This window comes from Morchella importuna (genome assembly GCF_003444635.1).
Source record: "Morchella importuna strain M04M26 chromosome Unknown Morimp01GS017, whole genome shotgun sequence".
Classification (NCBI taxonomy): domain Eukaryota; kingdom Fungi; phylum Ascomycota; class Pezizomycetes; order Pezizales; family Morchellaceae; genus Morchella; species Morchella importuna.
Genome location: NW_025763414.1, coordinates 633,521 through 656,712, shown reverse-complemented (window position 1 = coordinate 656,712; position 23,192 = coordinate 633,521). Strand labels below are relative to the sequence as shown.

Sequence of the window (23,192 nt, the reverse complement as noted above, 5' to 3'; positions counted from 1 at the left end):
TATGAAGGTTGCATGCTTTCTTTGTGTAACTAAGAGGAGAAAAGGAAAAGAAAAGATTGTTGAATAGAGTGAGGATCGAACTCACGCGGGTTGCCCCACTAGCACCTGAAGCTAGCGCCATAACCACTCGGCCATCTATCCAGATGTTCTGCTTGTTGAAAGATTTTATAATATTGAAATACTCAAACCATGGTATCTTTAGTTGGGCTCGAAGATAGAAGAATCCTTTATCAGCCCGTAGTCGATACGTATACATACTCAATTTCCCTATAGTTTTGTGGTGAAATATGAAGTATACTGACATTCCTGCTCCCTTGTTCCTGTTGAGCCCTTCTTATTCTTTCTTCCTTTGGGGTGGCTCAGAAATACTCAAACCGATGCCTAAGATTTCCCGGTTAACACCAGAGGAGTACCACTATATCTCTTCTAGGTCAGCATCCTAGTACTTAATCAAGTACTAGTGGTGTTAAGTACATGAGGGGATTCTTTGTATCCCCACGCGCACGTGGTCACTTCGGCACTAGGTATCATAGTGTTGACTCGAGTGATGGTTCGTGAACATGTCCGGTGAAAAGGGATCCGAGCATTCTTTAACTTGGAAATAACCCTTCCAATGAAGAACAGATCTAAGTAAACTCAACACCGAAACGGAACAAGGTATATCTAGTTGCCGACCGCGATTTCGGCTTCAACACAATTTAAGCCGATGATCGGTTTTTCGGCCCGGTACTGACTTGTTAGCGCAACGTGTTCAAAACTCGCAAGCTTGATGAGTCGAGAGACGGGTGAAGCTTTCCGGAATAGTTTACCTTGAAGTATCCTCGATTGATACAGGTATCCATGGGAACCTGGGGCTTTATCTTGACGACTGGTACATGGACAAAGAGATGGGGAACTATGGGTGTATAATGCGCTATAGCTAGGATACTGCAGCTAACTGTCAATAGAGGTTTATTCAAAACGAAAGGAGCTCGGAGCTGGGACTGATGAAACCTGCCTCTTCTTTCTTCTACTCAAGTATGTGCCCTCCTCTCGAAACATAAGCGGCGGTCTTGTACTCAACTGGATACAACTATGGTACACAGATGGGACCTTGGGACCGTTTGACGGAGGTGTTCATAAGTAATATACGAGGGCCTTGTAGCTACAAGTGATTAATAAAAGAAGAGGGATGTGTGTCGTTTACTTCATATAATAACCTTCAGAATCCATGTACGCGGCTTGTTTCTGATCTGTCCTTACTTCCCACAATACTTAAGGAACTGAGACCTCCCTGGACCTCGATCATTGGTCCTAGCCCCCGCCTAAAAGAAAACATTCCCACTCATCTCATACCGATGCGCCGTTTATCGGCAATTATTTTCCCTCTCGATTTGATTGGCCAGATACCTTTTTATGATCTATGTGCCAGCTAGAACAAGATTGTTTTGTCCATGACGCCAATAGCTAAAACAGTGTTTCTATTAGGGTTAGGGTTGCCATCTGCATTGGATTTTGCCGGGTGTCTTTCTGCTCATCCGGTTGTTAAGCTGCCAGTTTTTCGTTGGCCACAAGGGGACGGCGGTGGTGAGCTTGAAATCGAGCAACAAAACATCCAACGAGCGATCTCTTTGTCTTCATACTTTTTACAGCCATTTCCAGTTCCAAGAAAGGGTGGAAGGTCGAAGGAAAAGATGGGGTTCACCATGTTCGGACGATACGCCATCATCGCCGTCTCTGCTACGCTGCTAGGACTCCCGCAGCTCATTTCTGGAACTGTGTCCGGTGGGGAGGTGCCGGCACCGACTTGCAAGGCAGTTTCAGTAAACTACATCACACATTCTCTTCCACAGCAATGTTTACGGACATCGCGGACACAGACCGTCACAGTTACAGCTACAGTGTCCGGTAGTGGAGGTGAAGGCCACTCGGGGGTGGAGCCAACGACAACAACGGTAACGACGGTAGCAACGACCACGAGAGTCTTATCGAAAGGCTTGAGTTTTGGAAAACCAAATACTAATATTGAAAAATCTCACGCATCTATCACAACAGCTTCTACCGCAATTAATCAATCGATACCACCATCGTCAGCTACTGCTCCGGTGAGCTCTACGCCTGTTCCAATCGAGCAACTGCCTAAAGAATCAGATTCAGATGATTCACCCCTTGATACGGCAAATTTCCTCTCCTTCGAGGAATGGAGGGCCCAAAATCTCGCAAAAGCTGGTCAATCGACCGAGAATTTCGAGTACCGGGTGCGAGAACCACGAAACGATCCACGGGCGATCAACAATGCCCTAGATGCTCTTGGCGAAGATGCCGAAATTGAGCTTGATTTTGGATTTGATTCAGTTCCCGAGTACCGAATTGGCCGAGCCGAGAGAGTTGCTACTCCAGCACCCGCACAAACGGAAACCCTTGGAGGATACTCTAGGTCCAAAGATGCGGGAAAGACTTGCAAGGAGCGATTCAATTATGCGTCTTTTGACTGTGCTGCTACAGTTCATAAAACGAACCCAGGAAGCAAGGGTGCTACAGCAATTCTTGTAGAGAATAAAGACAACTACATGCGGAACAAATGTAGCCAAGAAAATAAATTCTTTGTCGTGGAGTTGTGTGAGGATATTCTTGTGGACACGGTTGTCCTCGCCAACTTTGAGTTTTTCTCTTCGATGTTCCGGACCTTCCGAGTTTCTGTTAGTGATCGATACCCCGTTAAACAGAATGGATGGAAGGACCTTGGCACATTTGAAGCAAGAAATACGAGACAAGTCCAGGCGTTCCTGATCGAGAACCCATTGATTTGGGCACGTTACCTCCGCGTGGAATTGTTGACGCACTATGGAAATGAGTTTTACTGCCCAGTGAGCTTGTTGAGGGTGCACGGTACAACGATGATGGAGGAGTTTAAACATCAAGAAGAACTCTCGAGGGGCGAAATTGAGGATGATGTGAGGGAGGATGTGGTTCCGGAAGCCGTAGCAGTGGGTATTCAGGATATTGTTATCACACCGGCACCGACGGAGGCAGAGAAGCCAGTAGAAAGTTATCTGGAGTATACAACGACTGACTTGGATGAAACTTCGGCGGAGATCTATGAGCCAAATCAAGATTCGGTTAAGAGGAACTTGATTGATACTCCGCCGCCAGTATGTACGCCGAGGGCCCTTTATGATGTCTACATTTTCGATCCCCCTCGATTAGCTGTATGCGGGGTAACTCACACGTCTTCAACCACTTTGCGAACTGTCAGGGCTCACTCCGAGCCCGAAACTTTGATAAACGCAGGATCTATTTCTACAGCGAGCTCGAAGACAGTTCAATCAGCGCCCCAAGCAAGTACCAAAGAGCATATTGCAGCTGCCCCCTCTGTTCAGAGCCTACCACAACGGGAAACTGCTTCTACCGGTATCAAATCTCAAGCTGTTTCGGTCACGCAAGAGGTAAAGCACAACCATCCCCAACAATACCATGCCTCCCCTCCGCCGTCGCCCCCGAGCCCTCCACATGCGATCCCTACGACCCAGGAAAGTTTCTTCAAGACAGTCCACAAAAGGCTTCAGTTGCTTGAGCAAAACGCCACTCTTTCGCTCCAATATATTGAAGATCAGTCGAGGATTCTGCGGGATGCGTTTATGAAAGTCGAAAAGCGTCAGATGGAGAAGACAGCACACTTCATTCAACAGTTGAACACAACTTTCCTAATAGAGCTGCTACTTTATGTATGTCAACCTCAATTAATCGAATTATCGCTGCAGGGTTGGTATTAACAAAATATATTTAAATAGAAGCAACAATATGACCAACTCTGGCAATCAACGGTAATAGCCCTCGAATCTCAACGCGAGCAATCAGAACGAGAAATGATTGCTGTCTCCACACGACTCACCATCCTCGCGGACGAGATGATATTTCAAAAACGAATGTATCAAATCCAATCCGTGCTCCTGCTCATCACCATCGGTGTTGTTATATTCTCCCGAAACGGAAACCTTGATACACCTCTCCTACAACACATGAGGACCCGCAGTACCCTGCGTATGCTCGATACCCCCCCATCTAGCCCGCTTCCGGGTGTCACTATAAGTAGGGCAATGTCTCACCGCCGCCATAAAAGTGATGATTCCATCACATCTCCAACATTCGAACTTTCACCCCCTTCCCCGGATGATTACATGTCACCTATAGAAAGCAATGAGTCCATGCCAAGTGGCACACAAAGCTCACCAGCAACACCTAATGGAACGCGTCCTCGCCGTGGCTGGGGGCACCAGTTTGGACCGAAGTTGAGAGTCGAGAGTAAAGGCCGCAGATGGCAAAGATTACCAAGTCCGCTAGGCAGTGCCGTGGGTGAGGACTACGACATAAAAAGCCCGGAGGACGAGGAGTACGAAAGGACTATGGAGTTAGATAGAGAGACAGGGTTACAGACTCCAGAACCGAGCCCGGAACCGGAGCCAGAGCGATCTTCGACTCAAGAATTAACACCGGAAACGAGCTCAAGTGGTAGCTCGTCCTCATAATGTGAGTCACGAGCGTTTTAACGCGTTCTCGGGGGTAATCGTCTGATTTTTATCCATTTACGCGCTTTGCGGATTTACCTAATTCCTGGTGTTGGTGCGTATGTTTTTGGCGTTTATCTTTCTTTCGTATATACCTACCCTGTTTGAGTATTAGAGTGAAAAAAAGTGTGGGTCTATTTAACGCATAATAATTCTTGGGAAAACTGGAGTATGAGGAGTTTAAAATTATTTTTCTATGTTAATCTAAGATGGGGATTTAAAACGGGGAGGCGCTAAGGAAGGAGTGGAGATGTCATAGTCACATATGTGGTTTTTAAGTTTGTTTATTTGTCCCGGAATAATATGATGTCGGTTATTGATCTATCTCACATGAAAAGAATATTGACGAATGATTTTCCGACAAGTTGCGAAATCCGCAGATTGATAGGTTTTGGGTTGAATAAAAATTAAAGAGACGAGCGAATTTACCGTTGGCAGTTGGTGCGAACTAGTACTTGTATTTACCTACATGTGCTTCATGCCGGCCTGGGGTGTCGAGGACCTTGCTAGCTACTCGGGGCAGGCAATAAGAACCTGAAAATGCAAGCTGCAAGTATGTGCTCAATTTGGTGTAGCTTTTCGCCAGCCGCGAATCAGAGGTTGTTACCATCAAAAGTCATTTTCAGGTTCTTACCTGCCCCGAGTACATGTAGTCCTATGGCGCCATAATCGCATTATTTTTATGAAGATGCGCGTGGGATAAGGTCATTGCTCCTATATAAAGGTATTGTATTCCGTCTAGTACGTAATCCCAGGAGGTTGGGAAGAGATGGGGAAAAAATGTTGTAATTTGAAATTCTATTAGGTCACCGTGCTACTTGGGCAGGACTATTTTTACACAAACTGTGTTGTAATAGTACCGTAAACATGGTATGTGTAACACGGCGATAGCCTAGGGAATATATGGTCTGGCGTGGTCATTAAACGTTAAAGAAGAGTTTTTTCCCCCCGATTTGTCGCAGTTTTTGGTTGTTTGGGGGATCTAATTACTTCTAGCGTGTACGTAAGGATTGATTCATGGATCATACACTATCACTCGATAAGTACTAGTGCCGTCTTAATCTCACATCAACACGCGTCACCTCTCATCTTGTTCAAGTCGTTACCCTAGACCTTTTAAGATTGAGATATGTTCTGCCGCGGGGGTAAAGGCTTCGTCTGGCTTGATGTATCGACTCCACATGGTGCACAAATCACACGAAGTTGAGATACATGTGGGTTAGGGTTACGGCGGAGGTGGAAGTATGTGTGTTTTCAAGCGAGCTGGTAGAGTAGAGGACGTCTATAGTGAAATAATTGATTGCTAGGATATTTTTACTGTAAGAGATTAGTACAGAACGTTCTGATATTTTTAGGTTCGGGATTGTCAATGGCACACTATGAATCATTACGTGTGTTGCGAAATTACACGATAAACTCTGACATCGTTTCCCAAAGTAGCACTCTTTTAAACGATTTCATTACGCAAGAATATATATACACTCAAGGCTAGATTAATCTTGCGTCGTCTATGGATGAATAAAACCCTTCCTCCCTCCACCCATTCTCACTCTTCTTTTTTTCTCCTCATCTTCGTCTGAAACAAAATTTCGCGCATCACCAAACCACAAAAATTTCTCTAAATCCCCAAACCCTTAAACCATTAAACTCCCTAAATTACATAAAATCGCCAAATATGAAAACTACCGCACTTTTCGCCAGCATGGCGCTCTTCAATTTGGCCAATGCTGCAGAATTCGTACAATTAAATCCTGACAAATTTGCTCGCTCCATTAATTCTTGTTACGAACAATCTGCGCAAGCTATCACCGCCCCCTCAGAAGATATAAATCCTACTCAACTAATTAGACGCCCTCACATCGCTCATGAAGCTGAGGTTGACTGTATCTGCCAACTGCCCGAGTTTGCGCCAACAATCGAGAACTGGTGGACGAGCGGTGCAACCGAGTGGATCAAAGAGTACACTCTGCTCAACAGCGAGAAAAAACGGTTTCAAGAATTAGGAATCGTAGGCTTTATTGCTGAGGATTTGCTAAAAAAGACTAATTTTAGATGTGACGTCGAGTCGGTGCACAGGTGTGTGGTCGAGTGCCAAGACGTGGTCAGAAAAGTCGCAGACCCAGAGGTCGCAAGGAGAGTATGGTTTGTTTTGAGAAGTGCTGTAAATATCGTTGAGGTTTCTAAGATGGTGCATGTAAGTTTTTATTCCATCATTTTTTGTCCATTTTACCGTTTTCGGTTTAGTTGTGTGTTGGGTGCACGTGAGGATTAGCGGTAATGATAATTATCACTGGTTTCTTAATATCTGCCCCATGCTATGATATCCATGTATAAAATAAGTCTATGAGTAAAGCTAACATTTTTCAGGACTCTCTTGTTGCTGCCCAGCTAAATATGGCTCAGCTCGTACCTGTCATCGCCGATACTTTCTACTGGACACCCGGCATGGATGACCAAACCTGGGCCCTGATCTTCACACATACCGTCAATACTCTCTCTTTCCTCTTTGGCCAGTTCTTCCCCATGGCGCGTGGTATGATTCAAATCAACCAGCTACTTGACAACATGGCCAGTGCAGCCGCTGAGAACGCTGCCATCGCTGAAACCAACTTGCATATTATGGAGGATGAGTTCTTATCTGTCCCCGAGTACGGTGTCAGTCGCGAAGAGCGTGATCTACTATGGTCCAGACTTGAATCACGTGAGGAGAGCTTTGCGTACTGGACCAAAAAGTCTGAGTGTACTGGCAAGACCGCTAGGATTGCTAAGATGGGATTTACCGATATCCTTATGGGACAGATTGGCTCAGGTATTAGCAATGCATTTGGTACCCTGAATTCATATATTAGTTTTGAGGCAAGCCATCCTGGATACGAAAAGCCGAGGGAGACAAACAAGATGAGACTCGATGCATTTATTAGGTCCTCCTCTATGCGTGCAAGGGGGGCGTTGAGAGAAGGCATCAATGTCATCTTTAGCGGAGCTTTGGCGGAAAGTGATGGTTAGTGGAGTTCTTTATTTGTATACTTTGTGTCTGGATGGTGTTAACATAAGTATATTTGCAGGGTCATCTATATTCTCCAATTTCACCATGGCTGGAAACTTTCTTCCTGACAGGTCTGGTGACGCACAATTGTGGAGAGATATTGGTGCTGAGACGTAAGCATTATTTCATATATATATAATTTAATGAGTGAATATGTTATTAACGCTCATACTAGGGGCCTCACACGTGGCCTAATGCTGAAAACTCTAAACGCGGCCATCAACTCCCAAGCAGTATACATCACCTGCTCCAAGGATTACCGTAGGACTGCCACAGATTATAGGCCCACTGTGGAGAAGCAGAAAGCTGGTGCCGCGACCTGCAAAAAAGACAACTCAGGTCCCAAAGTCTTCAAAGCCTGCGTCGAGGGTTACTGCTGTTATATCTACAAATGGAACAACAGAGGCTGGGCCCCCTCATGGCGCAACGACAAGCTCTTCGGCGCCGATGTCATAGATGATGAGCCATGGAACCTCAAGATCACTGATATAATCACCTCCTCCGTCCAAGCCTACATTCAAGGCATCCGTGAGACTACTCCCACCTACTCACTCACGGCCGGCATCTTCCGAAGTCTCCGTAGCGATAATATCGGCTCTCTCTGGGACCCTACCACCCCTGGTATGTTCACTGTACCTGTATGCTTCTCAACACACAACTGGGCTACCGTCATCGATGGATATCGCTTCCCAAGCAACGGTCATATCGATGCACAGCCAAGAAATTCAGTCAAGAATATGCCCTGTAACTGCGGCCCCTGGGGGAAGGACACTGAGCAGGTGTGGAAAGAGGTTGGGCTTTGGAGCCTCGATCCTAATGATAGATGGTTCAACGATTATACTACAAGCAAGTGCGGCTACCAGATCTACGATAAAATTGAAGACCCTTTGGAGAAGTACGTGGCCTATTGTCGTGTCAAAGTCGGTACCACGTGGAATTTCAGGATCAGAAATGCGGGAGAGCACTGGAACTGCCCGATGGTCCTAAGTGCTATCAAGAAGCTGGGATATCCGGATGTGATGGACATGAAAGAGAATGAGCCCGATGTTTATCAAGCACTGTGGTGTCATGCTATTCATCCAGGATCGAGCAGGAAGGAGTGTAAGAACTACAATGAGCCATTGCCTGTTACGATGGTGAAATTAGGGAAGTGGGATGCCTCTGAGATAGCACATGAGATTGAACTAGGTCCAGGAGAGGAGCAGTTGGTGAAGATGGTACTTAGAGATGGTCGTGGGATGCGGTCAACAGATTAGAGTTATATTATGGGACTTACTTGTTGTTTATAATTGTTATATGATATTGGTGGTTTTTTCTCACCATTCATATTATGTTTATTTTATACGTACTTCAATACAGATTATAGAGAATTAGAGAATTTATGATGAAAGTCGGCGCTTTAGCCTCTTCCCTCACTCTTTATATTTGTACTTTTGATTTTTTAGCTTTCGATAGTAAACTCTGTTAGTAAGTCCTCAAGATAATTAGAGAGGGCCGGGGGCGGTAAGATTACTACTTGGCTTGTTGAAGAAGCACTTAGGCCGGAGACTAGCCTCTAGGAGCCGTGGAAATGTGTACCTGAAAATATTAAATAGTATTCGGTAAAGCCGTCGGTAAAGTCGTTTTTCGAGCTTGGATTTACGTGGGTAATGTCAATATTTTGGTAGAGGGAAAGTCGTTTTAAGGGAAATCAGACGACTTTGCAGACGACTTTACAGACGGCTTTACTGATATCTTTACCTGTTACGCTTCTGTCACACATTTTGAGCGTATAAACATGGGGGGATAAGTTTTGGCCACCGGTGATGCTTCACATGATTGACGAAGGCCATCGGCAATGAAACGAATCATCACCGAGCACCCTACTATTATACCAGGAGCATTAAGCAAGAATTTCCTGCATGTATATGCCAAACAATGGATCCACCAAAATGAAATTGTATTCCCCAACTGTTACAAGCCCATTGATGCCAGATATCATTTGATGACCCCATCGAAATATTCTACTTGGGGACTCAACTATCTCGAGATCTAGAGGAGGGGCTTCATCGGAAAACATTGATTTTCCGGTGGAGAACAGGAAACCCCGGAAACAGTCAGTAAAGTCGTATTTTATTGTCTTTAACATGCCTTTAACGGGGAATGTCGTCAGTAAAGTCGTATCTTATTGCCTTTAATAGGTAAATGCATTAGTAAAGGTGTCGGTAAAGTGTCGGTAATGGGACAGGAATGCCTTTAACACACAGTAGGTCGGTTATTGCATCAAATAATGTGTATCTCGCAGCTTTTTGTATGGGAAACGTCAAAATTGATGCATTTCCACGGCTACTAGAGAGCTGGGTGTGTAGAGAAAAATATGACATAAATATAGCCTTTTGATACATACGATATGGGGGGAATGTTATATAGAGCTCTCCTTAGGGAAGCATCCATTGCCCGGATTAAGAAAGGCGGAGATGATCTAAAAGATTTTTTTATGTTAATGAGAGAACGAACTAAAATTATGCATATGGCTCACTTGGATTTTTATTATTCATTTAATGAATAGAGTTTCCGGTTTGTTACAATCGCAAAAGTATAAAATGAAGTGCTTAGACATCCTACTAGCTATCAATACACATCAACTTGTTGGTTTCTGTTTCCGCCTTCGCTCTAGCTCTGTCGGTTTTTCTTCTAATTATCCCTTGCAGATAGCAGATTATGTATGGCATCTATAGATGGGTCCAGCAGTTGGGTGGCTATACACCAAAAACAGCGCCAGATTTCGTGGTCTGGCTAGATTAGGGAATATTTCCAAGTCCATCGGGCCGGGACGTTGTATATATATATATGCAATTATCCTTTATTTATAACGAAGATATCTATCCGATTCGAATTCAAATTTTGGACCATTCATTCTAACGTAAATCCTCCATCACAGTACTATCGAAGAGTGACTATAATTCATACCGGCAATTTCTGAGAAAAACTTATTTTAGTAACATAACTCGTAGCTGTGTATTGAATCATGACTCGTCACTCGAATCCATGCAATTGCCTCTCGTAACAACGAGGTTGCAACCAATAACAACGCTCCAAGCTCGTATCATCTTCATGTCGGTTTCCGCCAAGTCTAGCGTTCTTTGGGTCATCGGATATGGGTTCAGGACGTCTAAAGGGCTAGGCTCTTGGGCTTTCATCTGAAGGGTCCAAGTACTTCTTCAGACAGTTGACTCATTTTATTAAGATAAACCAAAAGGTTTGATCCGACCAATCGCTGCTGCGTAGGTAGGCATCAAAAACCACAGGTCTTGGATCTTCCGAGAACAGGTTGCTTAAAGTTTCAAAGAGAAAAACTTTTGTGGTCAACATCACTCTCTCTGACTAGCTAGCACCCCTCAGGCTTTGGTTACCCAGCTTAGAGTGTATTCGTTTATAACCATCAGCCCCCTCCTTGAGCCTCCACCCTCCTCCACACATCATCCTCCGCCGTCCTAGGCTTTTGTTCGAATGATCATTTCATCAGAACCAACCGGGAAAAAATCTGTGAATTCATATGCGAATGATGAAATGTCCCCCCCCATTTGCGGAAATACCGGAGCGGGGAATAAACAGACTGTGCAACAAGACTACGCTGCTCTCGATCCATCAGAGCCTTCCAACGCTAGATATAGATGGAGGAAATTAAAAATGAACTACTCGGAGGAGATCCTACGAATGTATCCTTACCTTGCGGAGCCTGATTCCGATGGGGATGATGATATTGAGGAAGGGGAAGAAGACGAGTATGTGAGGTGGGACCCTGTTCAAAAAGTCCATGTGAAGAGAGAAACACCGCTTCGAGAAATAGCGAAACGGAATGCCGACACAATACCGACTGCGGAAACCGAGCGGTTCCTCCCGGAAGATATGGTTACTGTCGAGATACTTCTAAAGATGGTTTCTGAGGCCGATGATTTTGTAAGATTCAGGTTCTTTCAGTCCTTTTCTAGTTTTATATCCTTTGCAGCAATCTGACCCTCTTCCCCCAATAGTCTTTAAACTCTACAGCGCCCGAAATATCTCCAACACGGGCCTCTACACCCCCAAACACATCAATTCCCGAGTCGTTGCCGCTTCCTAACGCACACCTTAATAGTGAACATGATCGACCGCTCGAGGCATATGACGATCTACCCACCACAAGACAGCAAGATGAGTTGTTTATTGAACAACTAGGCCATCAAAACAACGATAAAAACATCAATCTCTTACCTGAGTGTGTTCTACAAGATTTACAGCAAAAGGCAGAGGAGACTCGGGTCAAATCTGACTTTAAAGAATCCTGCACGACGTCTAATTGCCCTGGGCTGCCCAAGGCATTGAGCGGTGAAACCAGCTGTCTTCAAAACGAAGCAAACAATTGCTCGCTAGTTACCGAAGACATGGAAGCTGTGAATGAAGATGCAAAACCCACGGAGGGATTAGAGAAGGTTTTCGCAGAACCAAGCCGCTACTTCGTGGAGGGAATCAAAAACAGGCTTCTGCAAAACCTTCACTTCAACGAGTGCAATCCAGAGCACCGTTTTCATGGTTTTCGAGGCTGTAAGAGCTCACGGAGAGCTACTATCATCTATAGACGCACATACAAAAGACCGATGTCGCGGGTGACTTATCAGCCGAGGCCGCTGCGTAAGCAATGGGGTGCACGCCTGGATAATGACCAAACGATCCCTGTGAGTGAAGATATTGACAAGAACCGTCCTGAGATAGGGGACTATTACAGCTGCGAATTCACACCGTCTACTAAGAGAGAAGCTACGGATCTAGGCAATAAAAACCTCTGGGGGGTGTTGGAAGTCGATAATAACGCTAAACTCACGCACTCAATTGACAACTATAGTACGTCTCTTGGTATGTTTGACTTTATAAACTGTGGATATATGCCTTTAGAAAAACCCATTAGCGTAGCGGTTGGTGGTTACTTTGGTTTCAGTGCTTCAATCTCTGAGAACATTCCGGATTATGATAGGGAATTGGTGGACCGCTGTTTGTCGGCGACGAAGAAACGTTCAGGCCCGGTATCAGTAACAGAACCTTTGGATACTTTGCCGGATATGGCGAGAGATCTGGCCTATCAAAAAGGCGAAGCTGCAGGTCGCCAGCAAATGCTAGAAGTTGCAATGAAGTTAGCCAATGAGATCATCAAACAAAAACTCTGCAACGCATTCTCTGAAAAGTCAAAATTCCTAGACACCGATCTGACGATCAAACGGAGTTTACAGCAGGCTGCTTTAGGTTCTTATGAGGACCATACTCAACACGAGGGGACCCCGAACCACGCGCGGGCAATTCGCGAACGCCACTCTCCACATACGGAACTTGAAGAAGTGAAAAATCAGCATGGAAAAAAACCTATCGATTGGTCTAACAAGAAGACAAATGAGTTCAGAAGGTCATGTGGGATATCTGATCATAGTCTCAAGGAGTATCCCTCAAGTCTAAAGAATTCCGGTGAGAAGCGTAAGCACTACGAAGAGTTTGATGAAGTTAAGGGTTCTTCTCGTAAGCACCGCCGCCGTAGATCCGCTTCCAAAGAAAACGATTCTCGTCGTTATCGCCAGCAGGATAAGAGTCGTAGTCGTAGTGGGCCTTCTCAAGATTCCGGCCGTCGATACGACGAGAAAGATAGTCCGAGCAGACCACAAAGGGACGCCCACCGCCGACATGACGATAGTGATATTCCTGATAGATCTTATAATGATTCTCGTCGCCGACAGGATCGGAGTCATAGTGCCAGCAAATCCAGGGAGTTAGACCGTCGGCTCAATGAGAAGAATAGTCCTAGTAAATCACACAAGGGCTCCCGCCGCCGAAATGACGATATTGATAGTCCTGGAAAATCTCACAAGGACCCCTACCATCGTCAACACGACGAGGTTAAAAGCCCTAGCACGAATTACAAGGGCTCTCGTCGAAAGAAAAGCGAGCGAGAAACTGAAAAGTCTCATACCAAGGCTCAAGACCGTTCTCCGAATCGTGGTCGTCATAGAGACCGTGATTGCGAATCCAGTGAATATCATGCGGCAGAGAAAATTATTGGAGACATAGTTAGACGCAAACGCAAACATTCCACTCCCTCTCCATCCCCTCCACCCCTAAGTTTGGTGAAAGTTAAACCCCAGAAAGAGATACGAGAGAGTATCTTTGCAACTCCTAATGAGGTAAATGAGCAGAAAAGATCCGGGGAAGCAAGCAGATCTCGACGTTCTTCACAGAAGCACCACCAAAATACCCCAATTTCTGATACAATTCGGGACATAAAAGTCAAAAAAGCTCCCATAGCAGGAAAAATTGCTGCGAAGGAGAAATCCGCTACCCCCAAGGTTACTCCCACTAATCTGACCGACCAAAAAGAAGCCACTAGCAAAGATTCACAAGCTTCTCAAACCGATGTTCGCCCGACCACGAAGGCCAGACGGAGCCTCGTGAAGGAGGGTACAGACAAGGAAGTTTGCGAAGTCGAGGTTCGCAAGAGTTTAGATATTGGAAAACGCTCGAAGAGGGCTTTTAGTAATGTAGAATCCCCACGAACCGAGTTTTATCAGACCTCGAAGGTTACAGCTTCCATGATCATGATTGAAGCTTATCAAACCTTGCAGGATGGGCCTAGCATTACGAAGAAGGCCGCAGGCAAAGAAGCTTCTCCCCAAATTAAAGTTCAACAGACATCAAAGGTTCAAAACTGTGTAGAAGATTCCAACAGCAAGGAGGAACCTCTACGGGCCGATGTGAATCTGAATCCGCAGGTTGAACCAGATATGGCGGAGAAGGGACTACAAACGCTCCTTCCGCCGCCGCCTCCTGCAGGCCCTCGTTTTAAAGGCTTTTATCACAATCAAAGCAATGGTCCTCGAGATTACCAGTCTCCAAAAATTCATCACCCTCATGAGTATCACTCTCACAGTCACCAACCACAAGGCCACTACCCTCAAGATCACTATAATCAAGGTCATTTACCACAGACTCGTACTCCCCAGGGCTATCACCTTCAGGGTCATCCCCCTCAGGGTCATCCCCCTCAGGGTCATCCCCCTCAAAGCTACCATTCTCATAGCTATAGTTCCCATAGCTACAATTCGCATAACTACCACGTTCAAGACCATCAACCTCAAGTCAACAAATTCCAAAGCCATAGAGATCAAAGCAATCAGCACCAGAGCCACAATGGTAATTTTTCTTTTGTTCTTGAGGGAAACTCGACCAATCCCAGAAATGGACATAGGGGTGGCTATCGTGGTAGCAAATCGACTTCTGGAGAGAGACAGCGCTATTAATCAAGTCATCCTAGTCTAAACCTCTTGAACATTCATAAGTATCACTTAGTCCAAGAGGTAGCAATTAGGATTGGATGGATTTTTTCTGGTGCGGAGAGGGGGGAATATCAACACACATGTTACTGTATACCATATGAAGGATAGTAAGGTCATTTTTTCCTGACATGAAAATCTACTTTTGTGGATTATACCCTATGTCTGGTTGTGTCCTATTGGTGAACGCTTTAGAAATAAAATATTTTACTTTGCGGTGTAGGGATATCAGCAGTGCCTAATATGCATGGCATGCGCGGATGTTAACCGGGAATGTACAGACTTACCTCCGCCGGAGTTAAGCTGATGCGATGCCCGTATAAACTAACGCATGTTATATATTGGTTGTAGATCTATTTCCTCACTTGCGGTTGGGGAATACATGTAGTGTCCACTCACTAGTATACTACCAAAAGACATGTATGATGTGTAGCGAGACTGTGCGTGGAAGACGGTTAACCGATGTTAGACGGCCATCAATTAATACATGTACATTTAATATTATCACTACATGTATAATTATTCTCACATGCACAAATACCCTTTGTCTATGTTAGTACATACATGTATCTTGTAACGAGACTACCGAGAAGGGTTAGTCAGCAGTTAACACTGTATTCATAGCTATATGATAGAGAGAACACTCAGCACTGTACAAATATAACAGATATACCAGACTGGCTGGTATATCTTCGTGTTAATTAGAAGACCCTCCCTCTATCATCAATCATCTACCATACATAAAGCGTGACTTTCATGCATCTCTTCCTTCTTCTTCTTCTCCGTCATCACCGATACAAATCACTAGCTAAACCCATCAATTATTCCGAGTAACACCGTACACATTTCTGTCAGATGCGTGTAGTTACAGAAGCTCCTAATTCACGGCCATGGGCCATCATGGTAGCGTCCTACCAACGATCTGCTGACTCAACAGCAACCGTCGAGTGATAATCAGTGCAGAAATGACATCATCGTTACCCGGTCTATGCACAGAGCCTCCTCCGACTCGACAATTCCCACCAGCTAGCCGGCAGACAAGGGTCAATTCATTTCGAGGCTCGGCGCACGAGTGTTAACAATCTCTTCTATCTACGTTCCTTTGAGGGCATAATATTTCACTACAGTCGATCATTCACCATGCCCCCGTTAACACTCCCACGACGCCTATTATTCACAGTGGCGCCACTGCATCTGGGTGTGATAAAATCACAGAAACAACTATATAGAATCCCACATACACACCCTGTGTTAATACGATGGCCGAGGAGGGTATTCTCGTCGACTTGCATCTCTAGGCTACAGCGGAGTAGGAATAGCACTCCTTCCTCTGCACCAGCTCCAGCTACAGTAGTAGCTGTTCAAGAAGTTTGCAATCCTTTTATAGATCTAGGAATATGAATATGCTATTTTAAATTTATCTGCTGCTAACGTATAGCCATGAAAACGGAACAGGACGCACCAGAACAGACATTCCAGAAAAAGAAATCCGCACGATCACAATCCAGCAAGATCTCACTGCGAAGAGTTGCCGCCGCCTCGGAAGCAGCAAAAAGCACAGCGGGCTACTATGGTGGCGAACAGCGGAGGAAAACCAAAGTATGTTGCCTTTCCTCCACGATGAGGCCGGAACTGGTCTGATAGATATTATGTTAGTTATGCACAGCCTATTGTACCGCCGAGAAATACGACCTCTCCCTCGCAGCGCTCATCCTTCTACGGAAGGGATACACAATCGACCCCAACTCCACCGGCCTCGTAGACCAAGTGCTCCACCTCCGGCTCCCTACCACCGACACCGGAGCTACAAACACGGCCACAGCCAACAACGACGGCGAGCTTGGCGATATCTTCATCTTCCCCTCCGGAAACATCGTCTCATGGTCTGTCCCCTCTCCGCGCGTCTCCTCACTAGCAAACACCCTCCTTCCCGCCGCCGAAAAGGCACAAACCAACGAAGTCGAGACCGAAGACCTCGAATACATTGAAGACCCTCGCCTCCGCCGTTCCCGTGTCGGCGGCGACATCATCATCCTCGGTACCGCTCCCTCTATCAACTACCCCCTCACCGAGCACACTGCCGATGCCCCAACCAGCACCCCGAGCACTGGGACCACCACCAGCAGCAGCAGGCCCTCGGCGCCCCCGACGAGCTCAACATCACGCTCGCCAAGATCGCCTTCTCATCCGGCCTGGCCCGTAGCACAAAGCTAGCCGTGCTCGAGAGCCTGCTGAATGAGTACCTTGCCGGCACGAGCACAATCCCCACGCTACTGAGCCGCGGCAGCAGACTACCGTTCACGCGCAGCTTTATCTTGCGCAAGACGGGCGAGCTGCTGGAGTTCCGCGCGCAGCTGAATCTGTATTCTGAGTTGACGGACTCACTGCCTGATATATTCTGGGACTCGCGGCACGAGTTGGGGCTCGAGGGGTATTATGAGAGTGTGGGGAGGGCGCTGGATGTCAATGTGCGCATAAGACAGCTGAATGAGAAGCTGGACTATGCGTCGGGGATTGTGGAGGTGCTGCGCGAGAGGCTGAGTGAGAAGCATTCGCTGGGGTTGGAGTGGATGATTATTTTATTGATTACTGTGGAGGTTGGATTTGAGGTGCTAAGGTTGTGGAAGGAGGGGAGTGTGGAGGAGAGGGAGGAGAGGGAGTATAGGAGGTGGAAGGAGAGGAAGGAGAGGGAGGAGGATGAGGAATATCGTAAGTGGAAGATGATGATGGCCCAAATCAAGGAAAAGTGAAACGGCGATTTGAAAAAAGGGAAGGGTCAAACCGCCAAACTAGTAACTGGCTGGCTGGCCACCGTACGTTGGACAGACTTGGTTGATGATGATGGCTCATTTATGAATGGGTCTGTCCGGATATAATATGGGAAGTAAAGGTTCTCCCCTCAGAAAGCGTCGCATCAAACAATGCAACACCAGAAGTGTAAGTAATATACTGGAACGGTGACTATTATAAACCAAGAATGAAAAGTGACCTGGACCTGGTAATGATTATATCCAGTCTTATCGCTGGGTTTGGCTGAGCATCTCGGAGCTGGTCAAGCATGAGCTACTGCTGGTATTACACGAATCAACAAATCAGAGCCCATAACCACGGACTATGTGGTTTCGATTTACTCATGTCTACAATTCTTGGGCGCCCGCGGTCCCAGCATGTTCGATCCTTTTTCGTGGAAAGCTTTAGTCTATCGCAACCTATGGGCGCACAGATAGCCCTCAATCCTTAACACTTTCTAAAGAAAAGAAGAAAGAACCCTAACCCACCGTGGATTGCTCCAACCGTAGCGTCGACGGCCCCCGCCCCAAACAAAATTGAGACCGGAGAACCAGAGATGAAGCCATGTTTCCAGCTCAAAAGGATTTTGAGCCTGGGAGATCAAGGGACTCGGGAGAGGTAGCATGTGCTACTGAGAGTGGTACTCCCAGCTGGCGATTGGCCCCCAAAAGCAGCACTAGAGTTTTAAGATGAGGGGAAACTGGCGAATTTATAGGAAATATTTATTGCCAAGACGGGTTTGTTTTGGCCGCTCTTCTATCAAGATAAAATGTTGGTATAGATGGAAAAAAATCTTTCGGGGACCTTTAACTTTCACCTGGCGCCCTCACTATTGAATAGAGCCCAATTAGGAATCTTTTAGGTCACAAAGGGCGCAGAAGTAAGCTCAGGTGGTCATGAGATGGTCCGATTGACTGCAAAGGCCCGGGTACGCTGTGCTCGAGCTATGTGAGATCGACGATAGAAGCTTATAGAGGATAGAAAATAATTTAGAACCTTAAATTTTCCAGATCCTAGGCTGTATACTATACATGCCTCTCTGGTAGAACAAAGTGACGACCCTTGTGATCATTGTATTCCGTCCGACCCCGCCATATCAATTAACCACATTTCCAGAGCGGCGCCTGTATCGGAAGGCACGTAAGTCCTTTGCTCTGCAATCTAGACCACTATTACTTAAAAGAAGATGTACTTTACTACATTTAATTTTATTGCAACATGCCTCGGGGGAACCAAACCCACCTCCTCTGGCAATTGTCCTACTGAAACCCGATCCGGCGCATTACCGGAACTGTTGCGTATACAGTGGCTGCTGGAGCGGATTGTAGAGACCCATTTCCCGCTATTGATTGCAGATAAGATCTAGAGAGATAAAGAGATCTACTAATGAGCCAGGGTTATTCCATCTCGGCGTCTGCCTTAGGGTGCACAGGGCGACATCTTCATTTGTCCCGCTCACGTAGGCCTGTGAGCGTGATTGATCCCCTATACAGCCCGAGCACAGGTGACCGCCTTATGTAAAGTACGCGGGCAGACCTTCCCATCAGCTCCAAGACCACATATCTCATCTATTCTTTTTGTTTTTATCCGTGGATTTTGTTGGGTTGCGCCTGTGGTTCATGAAATATCACTCGTTGGGCTAGAGAATGACAACCCCAGCTGGCCCAGGGTCAGGGTTGGTCCTAGATAATGCAAGAATGTACACACCAGCGCGCACATCCCTGACCCAAGTGCATTCTTAAGACAGCTGTCAAGGAAAATTATTCCAATAGAAGAAACCGGGAAGCTCTATTTTGTTCCGGAGTTGATGTGGAAGGATATCTTCACGAGGTGCGTAACATTTGTTGACATGGTTCTATCTGTCTTCATACGTCTATGCTCTTGCTAATTGTAGTTAGTTAGTAACTTGATGAGTTCAAGTTGTTTGATCGATGAGTTTTATCAGGATAAGGAGGAGGAAGTCTTGAAATCCAAGGGCTAGGGTTCCGCTTCATCTTGGCATACCACCAAGGCTAAATATCACTTCCCACACAATACCAACAAGGGCGAGCGGTCTAACGGTTTAGACCCAGCGTCGGGTGAGACACTGTGTGTTTGCTCAGGACCGCGAGGTCCTGGGCTCGAACCTTCAAGGAGTGGGGGTAGTGACGGGCCGCCGTTGCAGTACCTTTTGTTCTTTTTGTGTAAACAGAGAGAAATAATACCCGGGGGGCTGTTTTAATTTTGATTTCTCTACAGGAAGGATGGAAGAAGAAGTCGGAAATGTTAGTTTCCAAAGTACGTGTTTCCAAAGTACGTGTTCGTTCTTACCACGCTTAGTCACTTATCATATCCTCACAATATATCACTCGGAATCGTAACATGAATTATCCACCATCCATCCCCCTTGCTTCATCCTCCATCCAAGAGTTTGCAAGAAGATGAAGAAGAAATGGCATTGTCAAGAATCAATCTTAAATTCCCTGTAGTACTAGCTAAATTGTTCAGCCTCGCCTATCCCCTTGTATTATCTCACGTCATCCATTGCAACTCCACGCCGTCAAACTCCGCGCCTCAGTCGGCCTCCCAGACAGACAACGTGCTCACCCACCTCATCGCAACCCCGCTCCCATGGCAACCCCGCTCCCATAGCAACCACCGACTTCATCACAACCCACCTATATGTGCACGTTGTTATCAACCCGTACCAAGTCCCTCATGGCTACGCTATTTTGCTATCAGGGACACGCACCCTCTAGATATATCTTAGATGTACGCTCAGTCGCATAGCGTCTAGGAAAACTCCATGTATAGCGATCATCGGCATGGCAGCTAAGGAAAGCTCGCGTCAGGTATGGGGTTACCATAGCTATCGCTAGCAAATGCAAAGCGGTAGTAAGTGAAACCCCGCTCTTGATCGGGAGTAGAAAGACAGGGTTTGGTGTATTCGACTAATAAGTACTAGAGTTCTCGTTTTTCCTCCGAAAAACTTGATTCAAAGGCCTGTCATATTCCGTTCAGGAACACATACCATCCAAAGACATTCTTGGAGCGAATGTTAACACGGAACCGCCTCGAGGCCAGTGGGCGACAATAGGAAATTGATATTTCTGGAAGGATTGAGGGATTGAGAGAACAACCGAGTAGCTGTCTGTGATTAACTCTAGAGGAGACCATGAGAATCTCTTCTGGTTTTGATAAGTATTATCTGTTTACGACACAGAAAAGAGAGAGGGGGGGAAACTTATATGTACGGTTAAAATCCGCGGGAAAAGGTGGTGGTAGTTTCAGGTTAGCCCCTGATGTGGCTCGTTGGCTCTAAGTTAAGCGGGCGTCGGTCTACGCTGGAAGAAAAAAGCTTATTATACGTACCGTTGACCTGAAGGGACAGTCCTTTCCTCTGACATTGCTCTCATTCACAAAATCTCACTCGGCATACCCAAAGCGGCATATGCTGTTTCACAAATTAGATTTCTGTGTCACCACACTCACGGCTCGAGCCGCAAGATCAGCTGTCAGCTGTTGATCACAGATCGCACCTGATTGGCGGTTACAGAGCCTCAGAAGAAACGAGGAACTTGGCAAAGAAGGGGGGAGAGCTTTTCCGACAGGGAAACACTTTCCCCAGAATTTGACAAAAACAACAACACAGATAATTCCAAGACCTGAAGATATAAACCACAAAATCAACCTGGTTGCTAATAGGACCAGGCTTAAAAACAAACAGAAATCAGGGAACGTGGCGACGGAAACAGGCGCTCTAGATAAATATGTTAAGATAGCTACATATATTTGGCTCATCGATCCCCTTTTTACATCCCCATAGATTCAACTTGACAGTAAATAATAATTTTGAGTTTTTCTGGGAAGCTTGAACGAATAAATAACAAGACAAAGTAGACCCGAGAGAGAAAAAGCGCCCTTTACCCCCCCGCCCCTGAATAGTAACATACCATAGATAGAAAATATGATAATAAGTATAGATAACTTATGCCTTGCCAAATGCCCACCCACCCATTCCACCCACCATTGAAAAGAAAGAAAGAATAAAACACCAACCGCCATGAAGACTCCGTGAAGGATCACTGTAAGATGTTGATGCCGAACAAGAGGAAATTTGAACGGGAATTATTATGTAAACACAATGCAACGCTAATTTAATCTCAGATACGCTAAGAAAAAACACATAAGAAGGAAAGGAGAGAAGAAAGTGGTGATAAACGGAATAGAACTTTATGTGGCTATACTTCTCAAGAGTATCGATTCAAAGATGGTCTTCAGGAGTGTTGGCGATGTAGTATTGGGAGTGTTGTAGTGAACTATTGATGGAAAATGACCTAAATCAATTGCTCTTCCTCTCATCCTCACCAGTCTCAGGGTCGGATTCCTCATCATCGTCTAAGATACGCGAGTTAGTGGTTGGCCTGTTCTATTTTGGGGGGAGTAATCGTACCGAACGTCATCTCCTCGTCGCTGTCGTCCTCGCCAAAGTCGCTCTCCATCTCAGACTCGCACCAAAAGTCGTCATCAACCTCTTCCTTCTCTGGTGGGGCGCTCTCTACAGTCAGAGGCATATGGAATCCCTCTGGAATGTCTCTCCTAGAGGCCTCGACGTTCTCCCGAACCACCTTCTTGTAGCCCTCTGGGTCTTTTCGCAGCATGACGCCAGCGTCAACATTGGCTGCGCTTGAGACCTCGGCATCGTCCAGAAGGGATAGGATGGAGATGAGGACGGTGAATATGCGCTGCGCTGGCGACCAGCGTTCCTAAAAGTCAAAGTTAGATAATCTGCCTCTTACGTAACAGATAAAGAACGGTCATGTGAACGTACCGACGGAAGTTCTCCTGATGTCTCGTCTTCGCCTGGTGCGTGGAGGATGGAGATGCATAGCTTGCCGTCCTTGTAAATATTCGGGTGGAATAGTGGGCGGGCGAAGCGGAATTCGGGTGGGCTCATAGGGTAGTTTTTCGGGATTTTCAGTTCAGCCTGGCAGTAAAAAAAAAACACTCAGTTAATAAAACTGGTAACCAAAGGCACATGAACACGGGGGCGAATCATACCTTGAGATAGGCACCCGAGTACAACGAGGTCGGATTTACGACGATCAAGGCGACGTCCCAGAGGAATAGATTTCCATCACGTGGCTGTCCGTAGAAAATAGAATCGTTAGTACCCTGAAGGGTGGCATCTGGAGTTTCGTGGGAAAAAAGAAGTTATCGGACTCACCTCGACGTCCACCCAGTTTTCCTTTTGCAACTCTTTCAACTCGTTCATGAGCATACGCTCCGCGATCTTTCGTTCATCGGAAGACATTTCGGGGTTGTTGTTATATCGAGAGGCTAATTCCCAAAGCGAGGGGGTTGCTGTTGGTGCTGGGAGGAATGCCACACGGACTATATCTGTTTTGTGCTTTGACGTTGTATAGTTACAGAGAGAAGCAATAGAAGCTGCTAGGGATGATGATATCCAGAAGGAATAAGTAGAATGTTTGTGGACAAAATCAA

General features: G+C 46.0%; 5 protein-coding genes across 5 annotated transcripts; 4 read left to right on the top strand and 1 right to left on the bottom strand.

The window, feature by feature from the left end:
* Positions 1 to 1,433: 1,433 nt before the first annotated feature.
* Positions 1,434 to 4,505, top strand: LAJ45_06072 (uncharacterized protein; the record flags this gene model as incomplete). Its single annotated transcript, XM_046115640.1, has 2 exons — positions 1,434 to 3,704; positions 3,771 to 4,505. 2 exons carry the CDS (start codon positions 1,434 to 1,436, stop codon positions 4,503 to 4,505), a joined length of 3,006 nt encoding a protein of 1,001 aa, XP_045971224.1.
* Positions 4,506 to 6,219: 1,714 nt separating this feature from the next.
* Positions 6,220 to 8,846, top strand: LAJ45_06071 (uncharacterized protein; the record flags this gene model as incomplete). The annotated part of the gene is made up of 4 exons (XM_046115639.1): positions 6,220 to 6,738; positions 6,912 to 7,545; positions 7,610 to 7,703; positions 7,766 to 8,846. The coding sequence occupies 4 exons, from the start codon at positions 6,220 to 6,222 to the stop codon at positions 8,844 to 8,846; spliced, it is 2,328 nt and encodes a 775-aa protein (XP_045971223.1).
* Positions 8,847 to 11,259: 2,413 nt separating this feature from the next.
* On the top strand, positions 11,260 to 14,899 carry LAJ45_06070 (uncharacterized protein; the record flags this gene model as incomplete). Its single annotated transcript, XM_046115638.1, has 5 exons — positions 11,260 to 11,529; positions 11,604 to 14,126; positions 14,211 to 14,285; positions 14,368 to 14,778; positions 14,852 to 14,899. 5 exons carry the CDS (start codon positions 11,260 to 11,262, stop codon positions 14,897 to 14,899), a joined length of 3,327 nt encoding a protein of 1,108 aa, XP_045971222.1.
* Positions 14,900 to 16,058: 1,159 nt separating this feature from the next.
* On the top strand, positions 16,059 to 17,668 carry LAJ45_06069 (uncharacterized protein; the record flags this gene model as incomplete). Its single annotated transcript, XM_046115637.1, has 4 exons — positions 16,059 to 16,286; positions 16,374 to 16,517; positions 16,575 to 16,931; positions 17,015 to 17,668. 4 exons carry the CDS (start codon positions 16,059 to 16,061, stop codon positions 17,666 to 17,668), a joined length of 1,383 nt encoding a protein of 460 aa, XP_045971221.1.
* Positions 17,669 to 20,354: 2,686 nt separating this feature from the next.
* LAJ45_06068 (uncharacterized protein) lies at positions 20,355 to 23,001 on the bottom strand (the record flags this gene model as incomplete). Its single annotated transcript, XM_046115636.1, has 12 exons — positions 20,355 to 20,365; positions 20,440 to 20,519; positions 20,719 to 20,875; positions 21,127 to 21,141; positions 21,227 to 21,352; positions 21,747 to 21,839; positions 21,935 to 22,006; positions 22,056 to 22,085; positions 22,141 to 22,453; positions 22,519 to 22,674; positions 22,749 to 22,832; positions 22,915 to 23,001. The coding sequence occupies 12 exons, from the start codon at positions 22,999 to 23,001 to the stop codon at positions 20,355 to 20,357; spliced, it is 1,224 nt and encodes a 407-aa protein (XP_045971220.1).
* Positions 23,002 to 23,192: the final 191 nt, after the last annotated feature.